We start from the raw sequence: 21,127 nt of genomic DNA, 5'->3' as shown, positions 1-21,127 counted from the left end.
ATATATATATATATATATATATATATATATATATATATGTAGAGAAAGAGAGAGAGCGAGAGAGAGAGCGAGAGAGAGAGCGAGAGAGAGAGCGAGAGAGAGAGCGAGAGAGAGAGAGAGAGAGAGAGAGAGAGAGAGAGAGAGAGAGGAGGTTCAGGTATCCATAGCCTCCATATACAGAGGACCACTGAGAAGATATTGATGAGCAAAGCTACTGAGTACCTTCTGTGCATCAGCACATGTGTGTTGGGCTCTTCACACACATTGTTTCTCATTTCAACAGCATCATAGGAGGGCAGAAACTATTATAGCCCCATTTAGCAGAGGCAGAAACTGAAGTTGCAAAAAGCTAATTGTACTTGAAGGTCTTAGGGGGAGGAGGCAGCAGATCTGGGACTCCGTGGCCTGACTCCAGCAGTTCATACTGCATTCCTCACCCAACCCTAGATATAGCTTCCCTTTGGGCCTGAAGGGCACCTGGCCTTGAGCTCTTATTAAAAAACTACTTTGGTCAGACCCTTCTCTTCTGAGGGCTGCATTCTTCCCACCTGATGGAGGCCAGCTTAACCCTGACTTCTAAGACTCTCTTAAGTGCTAAAGCTGTGGGATCCAGGTATATGACCACGAAGAAATGTAGTTCTGGAAACATAACAAGTCTGTGGGGCCAAATGCTGCTGCCATGGAGACTGGAAGCTCTACCATGTCTGCAAGATCAGGGCTACCCAGGCCAGCACTAGTCTAGATGAGTGTACCAGCCCCATGGGGACTCCAAGTCTCCTCACAGGTTTCCCAGAAGGACATGGGAGAAAGCTAATTCCTTCCTCTGCTGTCTGTCCTGCTCCACACTTATGACACAGATGACCTCACTCACACGCAGATGTGACTGGCAGAGGTGCTTAGGAGCTGGCAAGCAAGACCAATAGAAGAGGGTAGTAGGTCATGAGGGAAGGGCACAGACTGTACCACAGAGCTCCTGGCGACAAAGCTGAGGACATAGCTCAGTGAGAGAGCTTCTGGCTCAACAGACAAACCCAGAGGCCAAGAACCCAGAGCCAAAGCTGCCATCACCCAGCCTGGCACATCTTTCAGGCTGAAACAGACACAACCACAGCTCAGCTTAGCATCTGAGAAAAAAAGGCTTTCCTCTGAGTCCAACTCTGTGCACTTTCAAGGCTCCCCTGACTCAAACCCTTCACTTGCTTTTGTGACATTGCCTCAGCAGCTCCCTTCAGCTCCCTGGGCTTCAGCCACACTGGACATCAGGATTCCTTCAAGCGCTCTCTCCTCCATGCATTTGTATCAGCTGTTCTTTTGACATGGACATCCTTCTCTTTCCTGCCTCTCTCCTTGAGCTTGCCACACCCTTTTCTGAATCCTCCTGATTCTACCTACTCCATCACCCTGTAGTGTAACTTCCTAAAACCTGATCTAAACCACACAGCCCTTGAAGGCAGAAGTCATGTACTCTCCCTCCTCCAGACCAGTGTTGGGTCTCAAAAGACAAACACCCTCCAGCTTCAAGTCAATGGTGTTAGGATGCAGGTCAGCTCTGCCATGTTGGCTGTGGCCTGGGTGAGCTGTTGCTCTGAGCCTCAATTTCTATGGGCTTGAAATGGAGAGCATTGTAAGGCCCCTATGGGAGGCCAAGAAAGATGAGGTCAGAGAGAGTGCTGTATAAACAGCAAAGTGCCACACAAAAACAGCAACGACCAAACCATGCAGACTTCAGATCCCAATACTTGGCACTCCTAGGACAAATAGCACCACCTCTCTGAATTTGTTTCTCTATCTTTACAATGTAAAGGTCACATCCACACCAAAGTTGGCTGGGGAGTGTGTGTAAAGTGCCAACCTCAAACTCAGCAATTAGCAGATCTCACTGTGGAATAGCAGCTCAGAGTGTCTACCTGGTGCCTGCTAGCCAGATTCTCATGCAGTATTATAGTACTGTCCCACTGGGTTGTTTGGAACCCCAGCCTCCAGCCCTTGCCCCATGGTGCCCACTACCTAGCAAGCTCTACACACAGGAGGTTTCAGAAAGCAATGGCAGAGAACCTGCCCTGAAGGAGTGTTCTCTTCCCCGGGTAGCCCTTCAGAATGACAAGAGCCAGTGTTACTTAGGCTGGCCTCTGTTGCTCCTCATTCCTGGCTTGGGGATCTGTGTCTTCCCAAAATGCCTCTGAGATTCTGAAGTGCACCAAGACTGAGATCTGCTGGAGTGGAGAGCTGCTGAGAGCGATGGCAACTTGGAACTTCCGGCTTCTCATGTGTTCTCCCTACTCAGCTTCACTGGGGACCACCACACCCCTGCTGCCTGGTAAAATCCAAATTCTCCATACCCACCTAGCATTCTTAGAGCTTCGTTTCTCATCACTGTCCCCTCACCCAATCTCTGTTTCTCCACATCTGAAATAAAGACTTGTTTGGGAGTGATGGCTTTGTGGTAACTCAGAACTGAAGTGATAAGGCTCATACCCACTCCTGGGTACACCTAAAGCAGACTCAGCTACTTTCAACTATCATGTAGACACGATTAAAACAAAGCCACAGACTGGGTGCCATGTATGCATCCTTCAAGATATTCAGTATTGATACTTGGAGCAACCACAGACTCACATCCACAGAGAAGGCCCTGCCATTTGACCCTCAGTCACATGTGATCTGCTAATCCCGGGATCTACTAGCCCTAGACAGTTGCTGCCAGTAGTTCCAGACAGTAACAAATGATGAAAAACACATGAAATGAGGAAGTAGAATAGTGTGAAATAGAAACCCTCCCCAGAACCTCAAAGCATAAGTAAATAAGAAGGCCTCACTGCCAAGAGACAGGGAGGACAGGGCTACAAAGAGGACTTCAGAGAGGTTGGGCACACGAAACATACAAGTAGCTGCTCTGATGACTGCCTTGGGGCCACACTGGGTGCCTGAGTGATCTGCCACAACATGGCACTCAGTGGTAGGGAATGCTGCCAGAAACCCATTCCCAGCAGGAAAGCTCTGACCCACCAGGCTCCATTTACCTTCTCACCCCGGTTGGAGAGCGGCCCATCCATATCGGCTTTGAGGTGGACAGGGGGCGCGGTGTAAGGCAGTCGGCAGTGCACCTGCCCGCACTGTACCTGACCTGTGGACGAGAGGGTGCCTTGGAGCCCATACGCCAGGCTCCACACAGGATCCCCACCTGTTGCACACTCTGCGAGCTGAAACCTGATCACTAACCCAGAATTCTATCTCCACTGCTTGCTGCCTGGCCTGGATGGCCCTGGGAAAGGTCTCAGTTGAGCTGGCTGCAATGCTACACATGTGAAGGGCTTTATCAGGTGCTATGGCCCAGCTCACTGATAAGCAGACACTCCTATACGAATATGTACGAGCCCCCTGCTGCAAACAAGGACGTACCCACCTATTCAAACCCTCATCCTCACGTTCTGATTTCCAGAGCATCACCAAGACAGTTTACCAACTGCTTCCTAGGATATCCAGTTCTTATGTGTCACTGCCCTGCTCATAACTACAACCCAACAAACAGCCCCTGCCCTCCTGTATTTCATCTTTTCTTGATTAGCCCTAATCACCTGACTTACATATAATTTCATTGCTTATTTAATATTGTCACTTCATCAATTAGAATGCAGGCTCTAAGACAGTATGATTTTTTCCCCCAAATCTTTCTGGTTTTCTAGTACTCAGGATGAGGCATGGAATATACAAGGCACTCTTTTTTAATTTAAATGTTATTTTATAAATATGGGTGCTTGGCCTGCATGTATGCCTGCATGTATCTCTGCATGTATCCCTGTATGCCTGCATGTACCCCTGCATGTATGCCTGCATATATCTCTGCATATATCCCTGCATGTATGCCTGCATGTATCCCTGCATGTATCTCTGTATGTATGCCTGCATGTATGTGTGGATGTATGTATACATGTATGCCTTCATGTTTGTCTGCATTTTTTTGTCTGTGCACCACTTACATGGCTTGTGCCCATGGAGGGAAGAAGAGGACACTGTATACCCTAGAACTGGAGCTATAGACAGTTTTGAGCTGCCATGTGGGTTTTGGGTATTGAACCCCTGTCCTCTTAAAGAGCAGCCAGTGCTTTTAATCACTGAGCCATCTTTCCAAGCCCCTGCAAAGTACTCTACACATATTTGTTGAATGAACTTCTGTACCCTATTCCAACATCCAAAACTGTTGAGGAAAGCTGGGCAGTGGTGACACATGCCTTTAATCCCAGCACTCTGGCAGCAGAAGCAGAAGGATCTTTGAGTTGGAGTCCAGCCTGGTCTATAGAGCAAGTTACAGGACAGCCAGGGCTACACAGAAAGACCTTGTCTCGAACAAATAAATAAACAAACAAAACAACAACAACAAAAGCCTCATGAGGAAAGCTCATCATTGGTTCTGATCCAAATCCCTTGCACCTCAGCCTCTTTACTGCTCCAGCAAAGCACTCATTTGTCTGTCTCTTCTCTAGACACTGTCCTACTTGCTCACAGAAAGAGCCTAGACAAGATACTTGCAAGTGATGAGTTGGGACAAGTCATTGTGCCTTTCTGAGACACTGTTCTCTCTTCTGCAGGGTAAGGCAATTGTATTTAATTGAGGATTCTTAACTCCCTGGGTGTTCAAGAAATCTCTGAACAGCTTCAAATTACTCAAATAACTGTCTGCACATTTTTTTAAAGTCTGGCTCCAAAGGTGATGGGTTGTTTTTTTTTTTTTCTAATTATTTGAAATCAGATTCTAAGCACTGCATTTAGTTGACTGAAAAGTGGAAGGGAACCCCCCTCCAGCCCCACCCCTGGGGTATGTTTCTAAACCCTATACTCAGTTTACAGCTTTAATATTTCAGAAAACCGAAAACTCCATGCTTGTAGTTAACTGTAAAGTAAACTGCTCATTTGTCCTCTAAGACACACAACAGAGGTGTGTTCTGACTCCGGGAGAAGAAGAAAGGAAAGCACAGCACCTGCCCTAGAAGCAAAGAGAGGTCTAGTTTTGTCCAACAGAATACATAAACAGAGTTCTGACTTGCAACAGAAGTCACCTAGACCCATTACCAACCACATACCAAGTATTAGCTGGCTGCCAAGACCCCTGGTAACCAGAGAGTCCCCAGTCTTTGGCACTTTCAGTAAGTATTTAATAGGTTCTATTCAGGCTGAACATTAAGTCATTGTTTAGAAACAAAAGGGGAAAAGCGTCCCTCCTGATGAGCAGAAGGTTCAGAAATGGAACTGCATAGAAAGACAGTTCCAGCTGGCAGCCTGATGCAGCAAACAGGATCCTGCACCTTGCTCTGCCAACTAAGCCCACAGCACATCCCAAAGCACATCCTTTGCCTGTATGTACTAAGTGGGACCTTTAGGCCAGTTATCTCCGTGATGATCACGATACTACGCTGAGGTGGCTACTCTTATTGTCCTTGTTTTTATGGAAGAGGAAATGGGATGGTGGTCCAAGAAATTCACCCAACGTCACCAAGCTACGAAGTGGCAAGGGTGGGATTTGATCCCTGCCATTCCACCCAGTTCGAATGTAATCATTAGGAGTCCCTGAAACTTACAATGAACCTTTTAGTTTCCTCTATGTAATGTAATGTCTAGAGACTCAAATGGCATCACCTCTGGCACAAAGCAGGTGCTCAATAAGCAACAATTGGATCCCCTTTTCATTGGAGCCCAAGATAATTGTTTGAAAGAGAGAGTGTGGATGTGTATTGCCCCCCCTGCACTCTTGGTCATACCCAGCTTTGAGGAACCGATCCCAAAGGGAAAGAGATTTTGAACTAAACACCTGCTCAGTAGCTGGCTCACTGACTCCTCATCCCTCAGAAATCTCAGCCAAGTCTTCATGTCATCCAGGTTCCAGCTTCAGGATCATTTCAGCACGGCTCACCCACCACCCCTCTAGTGTTCACTGTCTCTACTGGGGCCGCAGCTCAGCAGCACAGCGCTTGCTGTCATGCCCATGTGGGTTTCAGGAAGGAGGAAGGCAGATAGACAGACAGACTGAAACAGGGGAATCTGTCTCTCCATTGGAATGTGAGTCCCAGGAACAGTGCAGTTCTGACTCATTTACTGACTCTTGTATATCTCAGTGCTAAGAACACAGGAGGTACTCAGAGTCTGGATGCCCATGTCGATCAATTCCCAACATCCTTTGAGAGGCATTATCAACACTCTAGTTCACAGATGAGGAAACAGATAGGTTCGAGGAGATTTTGTGACTTGTCCAAAGGTCTCACAGCCCTAAGTGGTCATGCAACCCTGGCCTCTACTCCCCAAATGCACCCATACAAGGATGCCTTCTGAACCAGGGTTTGCCCACTTTTCAGTTCCCCCAGTCTATGTACTTCAGTAAATCTTCCCCATCCTTCAGAGCTCAGCTTGCTGCTCAGAGGCAGTGCTCCTCAGGCCCCAGCATCTCCAGACACACTCACCCAGCATCTTTCCTGTAGGAATCACTCCAATGAAAACCATACATACATACAGTCCTAAGCTGTCTTGCCCATCAGAACGCAGACTCCTCGGTCCCTACCTCTCATCCAGTGCACACACTCACTGGCTGCTTGAAATTTTACTATTGGTTCCCTCTACCAAGGGCCCCGACTCATTGGGGAAGGGAGGGAAACTGACCCGCTTCACATCTTCATCCACCAGGCTGCCTCCCTGAGCTCCCAGCCCCTCATACAAAACCCAAGAGCAGGACTCAGTGCCCCCTTCCCCGCTGGCCTGGCGACCCCAGAACCCGCATCACTTACTCTCGATGTAGCCGTGCAAGGTGACCATGCGCGCCCGCTCTGGGCTGCTGAACGGAGAATAGTGGATGTCGTCGGACAGGGCGGAGGGGAGGCGGGACGGGGGTGCCCCAGAGGGTGGCACTGGGTGCTGCGGTGTATGCTTTTTATGACGCGCTCGGCAGTTTTGAAACCATACCTGGAACGACAGCCTCTGTACTCTCAGTAATCAAGGAAAAGGGTCAACCCGTTCCGACTGGGGACCTCAGGCCACACTGGAGAGGGGCGGCCAGGTGCACCCGGGACCATCCGCACCACTAGAGCTTCAGCGCTTTCCTGAGGTCCGCTCCGGACCTGAAGGCTGAGACCCCGGAGCCCCACCTGGATGACCCTGCGACTGAGGCCTGTCATGTCCGCTAGCTTCTGCAACGTCTGTGCGTCGGGGTTGTTGTCCTGTGCGAACTGCGCCTGCATAACCTGTGGGGCACAGAAGGACCCTGAGACCTCCGCCCAATCAGAGGCTCAGGGTCCAAGGCCACGCCCCAGGCAGCTTCAGCCCGGGTGTGGCCTCCCGTGGGTCCCAGCACAAGGGGCGGAGTCCCGCAAACCACGCCCACCAGAGGCCCCGCCCACACACTTGGGGCTCGCCCGGGTTACCTGCAATTGCTCTGCGGTGAAGGACGTCCTCGCGCGCTTGGCTGGCTTGGGCTGACTGTCCTGTTCCGAGGGCACTGCCCCCTCCAACGTGAGACCGTTCCCTGGGGGGCGACAGAAGCGGCTGACCACGCGTCCCCATCTCTTCTAGTGGCAGCCTGGAAAGGACGGGGTTGGGGGGAGCTTGTCCCTGGAAGGGTCAGGAGCGAGTGGCTGGGAGCGGGGAATCCCAGGGCCCTAGTCCCCGAGCCCAAAGCTTCCTTTCCATACTATCACCCATTTTTTTTTTTTTTAAAGAGAGGAAACTAAGGCATAGAGAGAAAAAACTCCTGACTAGGAACCCCAAGTCCTCTGCCTCGGAACTGGAACTGAACTGACCCTAACGTCTGTCTTAGCTGAGCTGGAGGGAAATCAAGGTGGAGATTTTTAAAACGGCGAAGGAGGAGGAGGAGGAGGAAGAGAAGGAGGAGGAGGAAAGAGAAAAAGGAAGGGGAGGAGGAGGAAGAGGAGAAGCAGCAGCAGCAACAACAACAGCACAGGTTGCAGAAGCTATAACCCCACTATCTATCTATCTATCTATCTATTTATTTATTTTTGAGACAGTGTTTCTCCGTGTAGCCCTGGCTGTTCTGGAACTCGCTCTGTAGATAAGGCTGGACTCACAGAGATCCACCTGCCTCTGCCTCCTGAGTACTGAGACTAAAAAGGGACTAAAGAAATGTCAATCACATCATCAGCTTTTGAAGTATTTAAAACAATTGCACTTTACTTTCTGCAAAGTATAATATATTAACTGGGATATATCTTAAGTGTTGTCTTTCTGTTTTACAGTACTTTGGCCACTATGATTGTAAACCAGCAACTACATTCCCATTTTCTGAATGCAAAAATAATACACTGCTCTTACCAGAAGTTCAAAATCCTGACAAGCACAAAGAGGGAGAAAAGTCACCAGTGACTCCACCACTTAGGGATAACCACTGCTTACAATTTGCTGTAATGTTTTAATTAGGGGGGAAAACTATGTAGAACGAAAAAAAAAACCTACATGTATAAAGGGAAAAAATGGAAATATAAACAGGGAGATAATGACATGCGGAATGATTTCAACTTTTTCTTTAACCACGTCTCCTCATTTTTCTATAATGAGTGTCCGTGTGTGTTGTTTTCATTTAAAAGAAAAGCAATAGCTAATGCCGATGATAGTCCGTGACCTGAAGTTTCCCTGCATAGGCTGTCCTGGGCAAGACCGCGGCTAAGGGTGGTCCTTGGGTGGTCCAGGAGTGAAAGGAGGCTGTGGTTTACTGATTAACCATGGTGTAGAGGAGCTCTGACTCCTGAGCCCTCCTCTTCTGTTTTCTTGCCAAGCAATACAGGCGACTTCATCACCAAGTCCAGTTGCTCCCCACTTAGCTACTGATCTTAGCAGGAGAAAATGATGACCTTGGTGAGGCCGTGGCCAGTAACACGCTTTTGGTACCTTACTAGCCTTCCCACTGATGCCAAGAAATTGAGGTAGGGTGGTACATACTCCCCCCCACCAGAGAAGCTGTACGATATTAATATTCATTAAAAAGCAGGCAGGATAACGGCTAGTGTGCCTAGTTTTTTAGATGGAAAAAATGAAACTAAGAGACATCCCAGGAGCCTCCAAGCTGTTGAAGAGGTTTCTGGAGCTGAGGGGATACAGCATGGTGTAGTGTGCTATATTATGATAGGTAAGAAATTGAGCTTCAGGGACCCGAGCAGACCTACGAGATGTAAGCTTCGGCAAGGTGCATACTGCAGATTATCTGTATCGCTTTTCTAGCTATGAATGGGAATACAGCACAAAGCTCCTTAAAAGGGTTGTAAGCATTTACACATTCCGTTAGCGGTATCCGTAGATCCTGACAGCAGAACCATGGGAAGGGTTGCTGCCTCTGTCCACAGCTCCGTTCCCCTTTAGGATTCCCTCACCTCCTCTTATACATCACTCTGCTTCCCCTCCCTCCACTGCGCGCGCGCCGCATTGAAGACTTTCACCAAGACCCTAGAATAAATGTCTTGGGAAAGTAGACTCAAAAGTTGACTCAAAGAACATTCTAGTCCAACATTTAGATATCATGAGCAGATGTAGGACGGGAAGAAGCCCAATGAGAAAAAGAAAACCTCGTCTGTTGGCATTGTATGGTAAAGCCGCCGCGTGTCCAATATTCAGGGACTGATCCCTTTTAAATTTTTATATTCAAGACCCACCCTTAGCCTCTGGCTTTGTGTGGCCCATAAGGAAGTGGGAAGAATGTGTACTACGTCTTATCTCTTGAACTGTCCAAGCAGCTGGTGGGTCGAATGGGGTGGGGGTTACCCGTCAGGGCAATCAACATGTAGGCTGCCTCGAGCATTGTGAGATCTTACAGGGTTGGGTAGTAACTTAGTGGTCCATGCAAATGATGGAGCCAGAGCGCATGCTCCACGCGTAGCCCCACCCCATGCTGTCTCCAGGTGTTCTCCGGACTGCTCATCGGGTAAAACTGCGGACCACGAACGTGCTAGGGAACGTGGGAAAAAGACTAGGTGCTGGGTTGGGGGTGGGGGGATTCGGTACCGTTCTCGGCGGCCCTCTTGAGGTTCTCGATCATGGTGTCGTAGTGAATGCGGCAAAGCACCTTCTCCTCAACCAGGCCGAATTCCTCACCAGTGGATAGCTGGCGCTTGCAGGAAAAGCAGGCGAAGCAGGCCAGGTGGTAGGCATTGCCGCGCGCGCGCCGCACCCAGTCACTGGCATAGATTTGTCTGCCGCACCGGGCGCACTTGGTTCCAAATCGACTGCGGGACAAAGGGGATAAGGAAAATAATGTTTAGACCGGGCGTCTTTCGTCTTTCTCCTGCTCTATCGCTCAGGGCACACGTTGCCCAGGGTTCACTTGGCACCCACGCCCCCACAATTACCTTACACTTGAATCCGTAACTCCTGAGCATCCAAGTCTCACCAAGAAGATGATTGGGAGCAAGATTTGTATGTCCTTTTTGCTTTGCTGAATTTTTCAAATATTCTACAACAACCACTTAATATTTGCATATTTGTTCACTATATTTGAACATAATTGTTCATTTGAATACACCACGGGTGTTTGTTAGGAAAACACAACAGTACTCCTAGCAGGGAAAGTTTTGAATATCACCTGCCTTGTAAGATTCTAATGCTTCACAGAGTTTATCTCAATTCTCGTTTTGTAGAGGAGGAAATCTGGGACTCCGGGACCTAGACTGTCTCACTGCATCATATATTCACCGCATCATACATTCACTGCATCAAGGACAGGGACCCCAGCAGGCCTGACTCCAAAGATGAAGCCTCAGCCCCAGCTTTTCTTAGAAAACACACAGTCTTTAGCCTTGTGACCTCACACAGACAGATCGTTGAATCACTCTGACTTTCTGTTTTCCTTGATTGGAGCTATGAAGACAACAGTGATGACTGCTACTATTTGTTTAGTGTCTATCAGTCAACCAAGGACCCAAGCAGTCCTAAACTCTCTGGCACCCAAGACATCCTAATACTTACTGGAGTGGGAGAAGGAGGAGGAAGAAGAAGAAGAGGGGGAGGAAGAGGAGCGTAGATCAAATGTCCCCTATTCCGTATGCCTATTTTTCCATTCTGTCAGTTTCTCTGTCTCTTCCCTTTCTTTCTCTCCTTTCTGCAAGGGGCTTTTAGGCAGCCACAGAAGTCCTGAGTCCTTCCAGGAAGCAACAGAGCCTAGTCTACCTTGTGTGCAGGTCAGGCCCTCGGCACTAGGGGAAGGTTGCTCTTGTGAGGCTGATTCACCTGTGACTGTCCTAACCCCTAACCCTGTTTCCTGTAGCACACACTGTTCAGGAAGCAGAGCCACCAGTCACCCAGCCCTCCAGCTCGGATATCAGAACCTTCCGCCCATATCCAGCAATGCCTCCAGCTAACGAAGTGAATCTCTGGGATGCACCACATCCTTCTCATCTCTACTGTTGTCCTGCTAGGCCTGGTTCCCATCAGGCTTCTCTCACCGCCCCATCTGCCCTCGCCTCCTACTTTACAGTATTGGTTTGTCAATGTGTCACCCACACTGCAATTTGCAGCAAAAATTTCACCATGCACACAGAATCTTGTCCCCCTGAGCTCTTTATAGTCTTTGGTGGCACCACACTATTTACAGGGTCTAGTCCAAGGTGCTTTGGGTTTACAAAACCCAACAGACCACATCCTTCTCAGACCCATCGCTTTCCTAATCCCCAGTGTCTCCTACCCTATACTCTAGGCTTGGTATAGGCCTCTGGAGGCTGTTCCTTCCCTGGACATGTCTTTCCACCATCTCACGCTGCTCTTTAAATGTCTGGATCTTTGACTTGCCCCCTTCATCCCTGGCATGCTTAGAGATGGGGTAAGTATACAGAAAAGATTTGTGTTTCTGTCCCCAGGGCCAGCACCTTTCCATTGGAAAACACATTCCACATTCACACTACCTGTGTGTGGTTAAACAGCTCAGCAAAATTCACTTCAGTCATTTCATGGTGTCGTAATTCAAGTAATTGGCTATTGAATAGTGTGTGTGTATGTATGTATGTATGTGAGTACATTATGTGTGTGAGTGTGTATATGTGTGTGAATGTGTGTATGTGTGTGAGTATGTATATATGTGTGTGAATGTGCGTGTATATGTGTGTATGTGTGTGTGTGAACGTGTGTGTGAGTGTGTATATGTGTATGAATGTGTATGTATGTGTGTGAGTGTGTATACATGTGTGAATGTGTGTATATGTTTGTGAATGTGTGTGTGAATGTGCGTGTATATGTGTATATGAGTGTGTATGTGTGTGAATGTGTGTGTGAGTGTGTATATGTGTATGAATGTGTATGTATGTGTGTGAGTGTGTATACGTGTGTGAATGTGTATATATGTGTGTGAATGTGTGTGTGTGTGTGTGTGTGTGTGCATGTGTTGGAATGCAGCACATCAATCAGCTCAGGCTTTCACACAAACTCCACAAGGTCGCTCTCTCTTCTCTGGTCCAGGGATCCTCACCAGGCCTCTAGGTTTGCTCACACTGGGGTTTAGCCCTTTGCCTAGTCAAACACTTTCCCCCAACCTAAATAGATTCTTTCCATGACAGGCCTTCAGAAAATAGAGGTGAAACCATTTTGCCACCCCCCACTACCACCACACACACATAGTCCCAATGGAGTCACTTTCTGGCTGCCCGTGGGAGGCTGGTTCTCTGTTGTTTATAGTTTGGTACTTTGTGGAAACTGAGCACGCAGCCCTTCCCAGAGCCTTGGCTTCCCTGTTAAGGTCTCCTAGCTTAATACCCTCCTTGCACCTCATCATCTTTGCTGAGATGGGTAAGACACAGACCCAGAAACTCATTTTTCACACCTGGAGTCAGAGATTCAAAAACAACAAATGACTTATTCCAGACAACACAGAGTGTGTGGTGGGAGCGGAGGTGCTAAAGGACCTAGGACGTCCTTGGGAGCTAGAATGGAGATGAGAACCTGGCACCCCAGTGGGGGACAGTGTTGGCCCAACTCCTGGCAGAGATTCTAAAAGGTTCAACTGGGGGATCAAGGAGAAGGGAAGGGCTGACTTTTAGAACAACAGTCTTTGGCTTCCAGCTATGGTCCTCTGCATCAGAACACTCGGTCACCACACTTGACTCCATGGGACTCCTGGTCCCAGTCTCCGTGAGAATCCCTGGTCTTCCTTCCTGCAAGTCCGACTTTGGTGCCTACACAGGTAGGTCACAGTTTCCCCCATCCCCTAGCTCCTAAGCAAGTGCTGCTAGTAACCCAACCACCAGCAACTTTCTCACCCTCTACGCTGGCTCCATTCCTGCCTTCAGCAGTAAGCTGAAGCGCCACGAATTGGCCCAGTCAATGAAACCATCGAGCTAGATCCCTGGAGAAAAGGTGGCGTGGCGGTAGGTATCATTACCCGCGTTTGTAGTATTGTGGGATACATAGTGTCCTCGGGACAGGGGACAGGTCGCAGAGAAAAAGCAAAAGGAAGCTACCATCCAGGTCTGACAAGCCGACAAACTCCTGTTCAGACAGGCTGCGAAACTCCAGCCGCTCCATCCCGGAAGCAGCGGAAAAACAGCACCACGGGAATACACAACGAAACTTCAAAAAAGGGATGTATGGGAGATGTGTAGGAATTGCCAAAGGGATTGGGGGACGATTCTATTGGCCCCCTCACTCATGCTGTGAAATCTGAATTTAGTGCGGCGGCCCCACCAAGGTCCCAGCACACCACAGGCAGAAACGAAGACGCAACGGGCCTAGGAGATTTGAGGATGGAAAGGTGCCCACAGACACTGCGAATCCTAGCGACAGTTAAAGGGATACCAATAAGCCCTCTCCCCACACTGAAAAGCAGGAATCCGGAAACCCGGTTTTGTAGGCAGAACTGCACCATTGACCAGGCTCACTGAAGATGCTCCTAAGTGTTTGTTGAGTGAAAGAGCCTCTAAAAATGAGACCTTTGGAATACCCCCGCCCTGCCGCCGCCGCCGCCTACTAAATTGCTCCTTTCTACATGGGGAAACGAAGTTCAGGGTGGGGTCTCCTACGTTTAAGACCGAAAGGAACTAGAAATTCATTTATTTTTGGATTTTAGACACTCAAGACAGACAAGTTATAGATTTCTTGAGGCAAACAAGGAAAACTGGAATCGAAGCTCTTCCCAATCTCTCCCCTTTTCCAGTCTACACAAAATCCTTAAAAAGAAAAGGAGTGCAGAACCAGCAATTAAGAGGTTAAACAGCAGCCTAAGCCTGCCCGGAGGTCCTGGCCTGAGGCTCCTTCTTTCACAGCCTACCTCTCCATCCCTTCCCAACATCTGTCCCCCCCCCCCAACAGCTGGTTGCTGCTGGGCCTCTCCACACGAGAGGGGATTAGGGGGTAGCTTCCAGGCTCCCAGCCTCCCCTGGGACCCTAGCTGTAAGGAAAGGGGCTGAAGTCCAGAGACAGAGCTTGGTCTCAAGGTGGAAGGCCAGAGAAGCCAGAAGGGCTTGCACCCCCACCCCACACCCTCTGCCCAGTGGTTGTGAGCCAAGCAGGGAACAGGAACTTTAGCTAGTCCCCCACCCCCATCCCTAGAACTCTTTGTTCCCCACTCCCATGGCCAAAGAGAAAAGGAGTGGGGACCAGGGTCTTTGATCTTAGGAAAATTCTGGTTATCGACTGCTGAAGAGCAAGGAGAGTCACATATCAGAACATACAGTGGGTGCTCCTTAAGAGAATCAGCAAAACTGGATAAGAACAGCAGAGAGATGTCTTTGTCATTCTATATGCCTTACAACTGCAAATCAACAACAACAACAAAAAGTGGCAGACGCAGTTTGGCTTTAGAAAAGCATATGGGCACATAGAGGAAGGACTTGTGGAGTCAGGTGGCCATGGAGACTATCTGAGCATTTTTATTAGCTGAGTAACCTTATTCCTCAGGGCTTCAGGTTCCCCTCCTCTAACATGGGGATGCTGACAGTATCATACAGGGTGGATCACACAATTAAATAAGATATAGGATACAACAGATAAAGGGTTTGGTAGCCTCACTCTGTGTTCTCATTCTCTGAATGACCCTGGGCTTTTTTTCCTAGCACACAGGTCTGCTCTACTACATGATGGGCATAATGCTGTAGGGGACCCAGGGAGCCCATAGGCAGCACCAGGAGGCCACAGGGCAACAGCTACAGGTAGGTAGATGAAGGGGCTATAAGAACTGCCCTGGGGTTGCTGATGGCAATGGAGAAATGAATGTTCTAAAAACAGAATGTCACACACACACACACCAAAATATTCTTCAGTTCTTGAGTGAGTGTGTGTGTGTGTGTGGGGGGGGGAATGGCCTCATCGAACATGTAAAGAGATTAAAATGAATTCTACTTCCCTGTTGGTGATTTAATGTTTCTGCCATGACTTGCCAAGAGTAGAGGTAGATAGAGAATCAAGTTGAACTCACAGTGGCTGGTGAGATCCCTGTTTGGAAAATGAATTGGAAAAACAGAGGCCAAATGTCCAGAAACCTGGCCAAGGGTACATAATGGGGGGACCAAGTGCCTCCCCCATAAGTGCAAATCAGTCAGGAGCAGCACCAGACTCCTCAGTTGCTCCCATGCTTGAAACTTTCCCTCCCTGTTGAATGTGGAGTGTCTTCCTAACCTCTAATTGCTGAACCACCAGCCCTCTAGCAGTGGAGACTAGAAAAAAAAAATCTACAAGATAAAGTTAGGGAAGGGGTAGGGGGAGATAGGATCTGAGACAAAGCCCTTCTGTGGGGACAAGGTCAGAGGTTAGAAGCTCTTAGGAGCCCAGAGTCCCTTCCTCAGAGCCTTGACCACTCTCTTCCTCACCAATCTCAAGCCCGTTGGAAGTTCTTGCCTCCCTTTGGCAGAATACTTCAGACCACACCCCATCCGACCCCTGACCTCTGTTTCAGGAAACAGAGGCCTGGAGCAGCATAGCTGGCCTTCCCTAAGCCACAGTTCTTCAGCGGGAGCTCTGCCTCCCACACAGCCTTACTCAGCCCTCTCTGGGAAGAGTCTGTGTTGTTGCTCAGGCAGACAGACAATAGTCCTCGCCTGATGCTCTCTCTGAAGGCTTTCTCTTTCCCTTTCTTTGGTTTTATTATTTTTGTTACCGGTGAGCCGGCTAGAGATGACTTATGCCCACCTAGAGACCTGGCAGGGAGAGAAAGGATCAGAAAAATCCACAAAATTCAAAATTCTACTTTCGTTTTGGACAAAGTGAGCTTTTAGTCACTTGTCTTTCTTTCTTAACTTAGCACCTGGTTTGTTTTTTGAGATCTCCTGTCATTGGAAAAGGAGATGGACAGATGGGTTCAGCTTTCCAGGCTGCCTGTGGAAATGCCATCACAGGTTCATGCCTGGTGCCCACCCTGTCAATGACTGTAATAGTGATAACCGAAGCATTCACATTCACTGCCACTTATGAGCCTTTGTGGAGACTGCTCACTCTTGGTGGCCTCCTTGGCATTTCAGAGAGACCATCTTGGGAAAGAAATATCCAGGACAAAGATGCTGTGACTTGCCCAAGGTGATAATTAGTCCACACCAGTGCAGTGGACTGAGGAGTTAGTGGAGGCTATGGGTGATGGAATCAAGAGCCTAGTTTTGACTAGTTCTTCAAGGTCTTATAAAGCATAACGTTCAAGGAGTCTCGACCATCCTGGAGACAAATGGAAAGGAATTCGGATGCTGGATAAGGCTGCCTGGGCTTTTGTCATTAGAAAAGCCAAGGTGTGGACCTGGCCAGCTTTATCCTTTGGAGGAAGGACACTGTCTTGAGCTCCTTGACAGCTGCCACATCCAAAAGGGCCCCCCAAACAGTGTCTCTCAATCCCTAATCGAACCTAGGCCCAGAGTAGAAGGTGTCTAGAAAATGCCTGTAATATCCATTTCCTGCCTAAACTAAACCAATGACCATCAGAGGAGACCTCATACTCCTGCTTACACATCACGCAAGCATAACCTCCATTTGTCTGTGTTCACATACAGCAGTTGTCAGCCAAAAAATACATCCTCACACCATACCCCTCATCCCCTCACAAGAAGGTGGAGGTGGGAAAATGACATTAGCATTGTTTCACTCCAACTTGCCTTCCCTGTTTTGTGCAACTTGCAAACCACACACACACACACACACACACATACACACACACACTTTCAGCATTCACATGTAAGACCTATACTCTCAACACTTACAGCATGAATAGAAAGACATTCTTTTTTTCTATAAAGAAACATACCCACTGTCTATGTGCCCTGCTCCTGCTCCATGACACTTCATTGTCACAGCAGATCCAGACCGTATAGACATACATGCTCTTTGAAAACAGAGTCCTAGGACCCGAAGGCAGAGCACCTTATCCCTATGACACGAAGAGCCTGCCTCCTAACCACCCTTCTCCTGTTTTTTGCAGTCACACCTTCTACTAACTTATTTCTAGGTTCAGGAGTTCTTTCTAGGGCCCTGGAGGTTTAAAGAGGGTGAGTGAAGGTCGCCACACACACTTTCCCTGACTCACAGGCTTTCTGGGGCTGAAGTCTTCTCCGAGAAAGACTGAGTCACGACTTCTCTCCAAGAAGTGTGTGTGTGTCTAGCTCTGAAGAACCAATTCTACATCATTCTCCAGCAGACTCTGCTTCCCGCCTAGATCTGGCAGATCCTTCACGGATGCCCCTAGGCACTTCCTTGACCTAGACCCCATGACCTGGTCAGCAGGCACCTGGTGCGTGGCTAGAAGCTGGGTTCCTGCAAGACATTGAACGGCTAGGGCCAGGCGGAACCATGAAACCAGGTAAGATAGATAGCCTATGAGCTACGGAGAACACGAATTACGAACCGCGGCGCAGAGTGTAGCCCAGTGAAATGCAACACGACTCTCGGAAAGCCGGAGAGCCGGTCCTGAAAGCTCAAAGTTAGAACCCAGACCTAGGCGGGGCTGAAGCCTGGGCAGAAACGGTGGCCCACCAGTGTCAGGAACGGGAGCCTGGGACCAAGGCATGGCCCCAGATTTAAACAGCGACCACGGCACGAGTTGAGGCGAAGGCAGAGATCGATGTAGGTGCTTGGGATTAAGCGCTAGGGTCTGAGCTAGGGCAGGAGTCAGATGTGGCATTGGCGTTTGGGGCTGGAGCAGATCTGAGCCCAAAATTGAAAGCAGAGCAAAGCTTGGAGACTCCTGAACCTAGTTTAGGATCTCTCCCAGGACAGGCTGCGGCACAACTGGAGTTCAAGTCGGAACCATAGCTGAGCTCACTAGAGATGCAACTGGATGGCTACTAGGATCCGATCCGAATGATCCGGGCCAGAGCCTCAGACATCAAAGCTCAACAGATCACAACTGGTGCCTGGGGCTCGAAAAGACCAGAGACGGAACCAGACCTGTGGCCAGGGCCTGTCAGACCGCAGGAACCCGAGGCAGATGGCCCGCCAGAATTCAGGCTACCACTGGCGCTCTCTTCTGTGTAAAACGTGCTGAGTAGGAGGGCCGGGCCAGTGTGCTGAGCCGCACTCGGAACGGCAGGGCTCAGGAGCTGGAGCCCACAGGCCACACAGGTGGCCTAGGCAGGCACGCGCGTGCAAGGCCTCCATGCTCCAGCGTTTGCTGGCCCGACGGCGGCAGCCTACCTGAAATAGTCCATCTTGCAGTAGATCTCCTTGTTCTTGATGTAGCAGCTGTTCTGCTGCCTCAGCGATGTGCGACACACGGAGCACTCGAGGCACCGCACGTGCCAGATGAGGTTGTTGACCTGGGGAGGGGGCGGAGGTGGGGGTCGGCTCGGCGCGGGCCTCTTTCACGCCCGCCCCCAGCCTCCCCAGCCTCATTTGCAGAGAGAGACGCTGAAGCTCAGAAGGGCGTATGACTTCCCCACTTTTCCTCTATAATACAGAGGCTCAAGGAAATTGAGACACAGACTTCCATTCTCTTGTTGGAACCGGGGCAAAAGGAGACCTCCCACATTTGCCCAAAGCTGCACGATCGGTCAGCGGTTGAAGTGGGAGGCCGACTAAAATGGACCTGGCAAGGTCATTGCTTCCCTACAGCCCTTGGAGGAGCTGCAACCCACACCCGTGGACATGCAGGCAACACCTCCCCTGACTCACCTTGAGCAGATACCGGTCCAGGATCTCGAGACCACAACTAGAGCAGATATTCTTGCCGGCAGACGGCACGGAAGAGGCGGCAGAGGGCGGCGAGCAGACAGACGGTGTGCTGGGCGTACATGGGGAGGCTCTACCTTCGTCCTTGTCCAGAGCGCCAGCCAAAGCCTCGGCGTCTGACTGAGCCTGAAACGGGAGAGAGGAACAGCGAAGCGCTTAGCCGAGTACTCAGAGTTGCTGCCGTAAAGACAAATCTGGTTCCCTTGCGCACCGACTGACAACGAAATGTGCCAGGGATGTCGCGCCCTAGGCTGGAGTATAAGAATGAAAGGACCTATTGGGGAAGAAGGGACGGCCCTCAACTTTTAACACAACGCATCCTGGGTGCAGGAAGTAGCCAAAGCTCACATTCCAGGCCAGACGAACGAAGGCTGAGCGAGAGGCGGCTCCTATCGGCAGTTTTCCAGCGCAGGGGTAGAGGTTGGTAGCCGGAAGGCTGAGCCAGAAGCCTTGGCCTGTGCTGTTGGGGGGACTCTGGGCCGAAAGCATGGCCGAAAGGACTCACCATGGCAGGCGGCGCGGTCCCTTCAAGACAGCGGGTGGTCGCTTTGCAGCCGGACCCTGGCTGGGCCATCACCTGGGGGAGGGGGAGGGAATGCAGGCGACTGCGGCTGCTGAACTGGCTCGGAGCTGTCAGAGCCCAGCGCCTCCCCTCGCCTGTTATATAAACCGGCGCTGAACAATGAGTCCTAACTTTGTAGTGGGCATTTAAAGCCCTTCCCCACAAAAGCGGTGTCTCTCTAATGAAGCAATTTGAATTTGGATTGGGTTTTTTTCCCTCTCTCTCCCCCTCTCCCTGCACTTAACCCGTGGCTCTTGAAGTAATCGCTTAGTTCCTTTGCAATCCAAGCCTCTGAGGGGGAAAAAAAACACGCGCACACATACAAACTACCTGCAATTAGAAATTGTCGTGAATGCCCAAGATAAGAGGTAGCCAGAGTGTCAATTCCAACTGTCAATCAGTGAGATCCATCAGGCCGCCCAAAGAATTGCAAATTTGATTTTTTAATGGTAGTAATTAAAAATCGAATTTTTTTCTCCCTCCACCCCCTCCCTTCTCCTACTCTCGGTACAAAATGCAAAAAGGAGAAAAGAGAGAAAGAAAGAAAATAAAAAGGAGATGGGGGTGGTGGTGGTGGTAGTGGTGGTGGTGGTAGAGAAAATAAAACCCAGAGCACTGGGAGCATCCGCCCGCCCGCCCGCTCGACGCGCGCCGGGAAATTGAAGCGGGGATATTGACACCGATTCAAACGCCTTTGGAGGGCCAGTCCAAGGGAAGCCCCAAGCCAAAGAGGGCGAGATCGGTGAGTGAAATGAGGCCAAAAAGAGAAAAGAGAGGCCTCTTGGAGGAGGAAAGAGAACGCTCCAGACTCTTGGAGCGCCCGGGACCGGCCCCTCATCGAGATCCTCAGCGTTGAGCCGGCACAACCTCTGGCGCATCGGCGCTATCAGCGCCTATTCAGACGGACAATACTGGCCTCGCCTCCTCTTGATTCGCCTATGTCTTTGCTAAATCGCTTTTTGAGAAATTCCTCCAACATTTGCATAATGTGTTCCCGCTTTCCCCGACCCCCACCCCCGCCTGCCCGCTCGTGCGCTCACACACTTGCAGACACACTCTCCCGGGCTCACTCAGCACCCCTCCTCCCTGCTGCCGCCCGCCACTGGGCCGGGCCGGGTTGAATCCTAACTCCCGCTGGCCCCGGGGTTCCCGGGACGCTCACCCACTCGCCTGCTTGCTCACCTGGTCGGTGGTGGGGCCGCCCTCCGCCGGCAACCGGCAGCCTTCGGGCAGCGCCGGGGCGGCGCTCTCATGCTTCCAGTACATGGGCCCGGTAGCGGAGGGCTCGGTGGGCGCGCAGCACGAAGAGCGGCGGGGAGTGGGGCCTCGGGCGTCCTGGGGGCAGAGGCTGCTGCGAGAGCTGGAGAACCGAGGCTCCGGCCTCGCCGCCCCGGGCCCAGCTCCAGCCCCCTGCCCCCGGCCTGAGCGCAGATCTGGCTTCCCTGGCTGCCGGCACCACTG

At 50.2% G+C, this 21,127-nt stretch overlaps 1 protein-coding gene across 4 annotated transcripts in view; it reads right to left on the bottom strand.

Moving 5' to 3' along the window:
• Lhx6 (LIM homeobox 6) overlaps positions 1 to 21,126 on the bottom strand; it is a 23,736-nt gene extending 2,610 nt beyond the window's left edge. Inside the window, exons 1-9 of one of the 4 annotated variants that reach the window (XM_028754710.1) lie at positions 20,849 to 21,126; positions 19,610 to 19,681; positions 19,048 to 19,230; positions 18,571 to 18,692; positions 9,988 to 10,208; positions 7,404 to 7,504; positions 7,128 to 7,223; positions 6,771 to 6,945; positions 3,021 to 3,124 (exon numbers count right to left, since the gene is read on the bottom strand). In XM_028754710.1, coding sequence (XP_028610543.1) covers positions 3,021 to 3,124; positions 6,771 to 6,945; positions 7,128 to 7,223; positions 7,404 to 7,504; positions 9,988 to 10,208; positions 18,571 to 18,692; positions 19,048 to 19,230; positions 19,610 to 19,681; positions 20,849 to 20,932 — 1,158 coding nt within the window. In that variant the 5' untranslated portion in view covers positions 20,933 to 21,126. Of the gene's footprint in view, positions 1 to 3,020; positions 3,125 to 6,770; positions 6,946 to 7,127; positions 7,224 to 7,403; positions 7,505 to 9,987; positions 10,209 to 18,570; positions 18,693 to 19,047; positions 19,231 to 19,609; positions 19,682 to 19,996; positions 20,250 to 20,493; positions 20,545 to 20,848 lie in introns of those variants that run through there. The other 3 variants (XM_028754711.1, XM_028754712.1, XM_028754713.1) reach the window with 3 other exon arrangements.
• Position 21,127: the final 1 nt, after the last annotated feature.

The sequence above is a fragment of the Grammomys surdaster genome, unplaced genomic scaffold (genome assembly GCF_004785775.1).
Source record: "Grammomys surdaster isolate TR1022 unplaced genomic scaffold, NIH_TR_1.0 126035, whole genome shotgun sequence".
Lineage (NCBI taxonomy): Eukaryota > Metazoa > Chordata > Mammalia > Rodentia > Muridae > Grammomys > Grammomys surdaster.
This window is presented reverse-complemented; position numbering and strand designations above follow the sequence as displayed.